The sequence below is a fragment of the Indicator indicator genome, chromosome 1 (assembly GCF_027791375.1).
Source record: "Indicator indicator isolate 239-I01 chromosome 1, UM_Iind_1.1, whole genome shotgun sequence".
In the NCBI taxonomy this organism is placed as follows: domain Eukaryota; kingdom Metazoa; phylum Chordata; class Aves; order Piciformes; family Indicatoridae; genus Indicator; species Indicator indicator.
The window spans coordinates 46,388,149-46,390,496 of NC_072010.1; the positions used below are offsets into that span (position 1 = coordinate 46,388,149).

Here is a 2,348-nt window from a genome sequence, read left to right on the forward strand (position 1 = left end):
TTTCAGCTTCCCGGGAAGCAGGCCCTACCTTCACTATGGCAAGCCTGGCTTCATCTTGCCCCCATCATTTTGAGGGTGCTTAAGGGAATATGCATTAAGATTTATATGCATATGAGAAGACAGTAACTTGAAGAGAATTATAAGCACTTCACACCACCCAGGAAAGTTATGATCCACAAGCACTTTTAATTTTTCAAAACATTGCTGTTTTAACTGTGGAGGGAATAACCACGTGCCCCTGATGACACTTGATAGTTCAAATGGTTAGTTATCCAGTGAACCTGTCCTTTCACATCAGCCTTATGTGCCTGATGTGCAAGCCCTGGTCCAGCTCAGTAGCTTGGGGAGGGTTCAAAGAGATAGGGAACAGAGAGGAGAGAGAGAAGCAACCAGTCAAAAAGGGCCACATGCATACCTCCTACAAATTTACTCATCTCTACAGATAAATGCGGGCTGGAGCGCTAACCCTTCACAGTCGGGCATCACTTTGATAGGGTGGGGGAAAAAATGGACCATTATGGGTCTGTTCAAGAAGATGAAATCCCACTTAAGGGTATGGGGGTAAGAAAAGACAGCCATTTGTCATGCCACCTTTGACAAAAATTGCCGAAAACCAACAGAGAATTTCCTCAGCCCCTAAATGGGCGTTTTTAAAAACACCACACCCTAACAGAGCTCTCTCTCAGCTCCTCTGCACAGAGAGGGTCGGGGCTGGGCACGCAGAGTTTCCTGGGATGGGTATTTGCCTACTCAGTCTACCTCTCTCCTTCCTCTCTTTCCTCGCTACCCACACTGGAAGGCATGGGAGGGAGGATGACTGTGTGAGCCATGACACGGTGGCTGAGCTGGGACACGGCAGTCGAGGCACAACGTGGCGACTTCCTGTCCCGGGGCCATCAGGAGATGCGTGCAGGAGGGGTGGGGGCTGCGCTGGGGGTCGACCTGCCTTGTGTAGAGAGGCAGGCACCGGGGTGAAGAAAGCGCAGGGGGACACAGCACCCCTCCACATCCTCCAGGGTGGGAGTGGACTGTGGGTGTGAGTGTGTGCAGGGGCCACTGTCTCACTCCCAGGCCATGGGGCCGGGCGGATGCTCAGTCCCGGCAGAAGACATACTCAGTGTAGCTGGTCCAGATCTTGTCATCCGCAGGACCGCCCTGTTCGGGGGCAAAGGCACAGGTGCCAGTGGAGGAGCAGGCGGCCATGCGGAAGCCAGCCTCGGAGAGCCGGTCGAAGGCTTGCTCGAGGAAGTTGAACTTGAGGTAGTATCGGGCGGTGTAGCGCTCGGGAGGGCGGTCGGGGTCGCGGCTCTCGTTCAGCGTCTCCCCGAAGACCTCCTTGGCCAACGCCGTCTTGCCGCAGACGGTGATGCGGGCCACCCGTCGGAACTTGGCATCGGCCTGCGCCTCCCGCCCGATGGTGTACGAGCCCCGGTAGCCGATGGTGATGTATCCCGAGCGCCGCCCGCCCGCCCCGTCCAGCGACTGAGAGGGCGTAAGCAGCGGCCCACCCGAGGGGCTACGGCTAGCGGTGGGCGACGGCGCGGACGCCGCGGCTCCGCCGCCGCCTCCTTCCAGCGGCTCGGCCTCCAGGTAGCCGAGGAGCGGCGGCGGCGGCTCATCGGTGCAGAGCGATCCGTCGCGATGCAGTGCGGCGGGGCGGACCGCGGCGGCGACCCGAGCCTGCGCCAGGCGGCGAGCCAGGTCGGGAAGCTGGAAGTATTCAGCCTCCCGCTGAAGGCGGCTGCGCTCGGGGAAGTGCTCCGGCAGAACCAGCTGCAGGTCCCGCAGGTAGTCCAGGATGTAGCGGAAAAGGAAGCCGTCGCGGTCGAGGAAAAAGCGGCCCTTGCTGTCCCGGGGCAACTCGCTGGGCTGCTGCTGCGAGAACATGCGCCAAAGCAGTGAGTCGCGCACCGAGACCACGGTGCAGCGCCGTGTCACATACACCTGCCCGCCCACGTTCAGCTCCACGATCTCCGGGAAAGACGACCAGCCGCCCGCTGCCGCGGCCGCCCCGCTCCCTGGAGCCCCGCTTCCTGCCGCCGGCGAGACGCCGCCGCCGTTGGGCAGCCCGCGGGCGCTGTCCGCCAGGGCCATACCCGAGGGAGCCCGCCGCCGGCGGGAAGCCGCCTGCCTTCCTCCTCCTCCTCCTCCTCCGGCCGACTGGGCTCCAGCGGGGCCGCCGCTGCTGCCCACGAGAGAGCGCGCAGCCCTCTGCCGCTGCTGGCCGGACCCTCCCGCCCCGTCTGTCCCTGGAGCAGCGGAACCGCTTTCTGCCTCGCTGCCGCTTCGCTGCCCGCTGCTAGCCAGGCACCTCCGTCGGACTGAGAGCGGAGAGACGGGCGCCAACC

The 2,348-nt window shown here is 62.3% G+C and overlaps 1 protein-coding gene across 1 annotated transcript; it reads right to left on the reverse strand.

Moving 5' to 3' along the window:
• Window positions 1–1,092: 1,092 nt before the first annotated feature.
• On the reverse strand, window positions 1,093–2,094 carry KCTD12 (potassium channel tetramerization domain containing 12). Its single transcript, XM_054390590.1, has one exon. The coding sequence runs from the start codon at window positions 2,092–2,094 to the stop codon at window positions 1,093–1,095; it is 1,002 nt and encodes a 333-aa protein (XP_054246565.1).
• Window positions 2,095–2,348: the final 254 nt, after the last annotated feature.

Coding starts and splice junctions, on each gene's coding strand:
- KCTD12 (XM_054390590.1), bottom strand. CDS start 2,094: ATGGCCCTGGCGGACAGCGCCCGCGGGCTGCCCAACGGCGGCGGCGTC.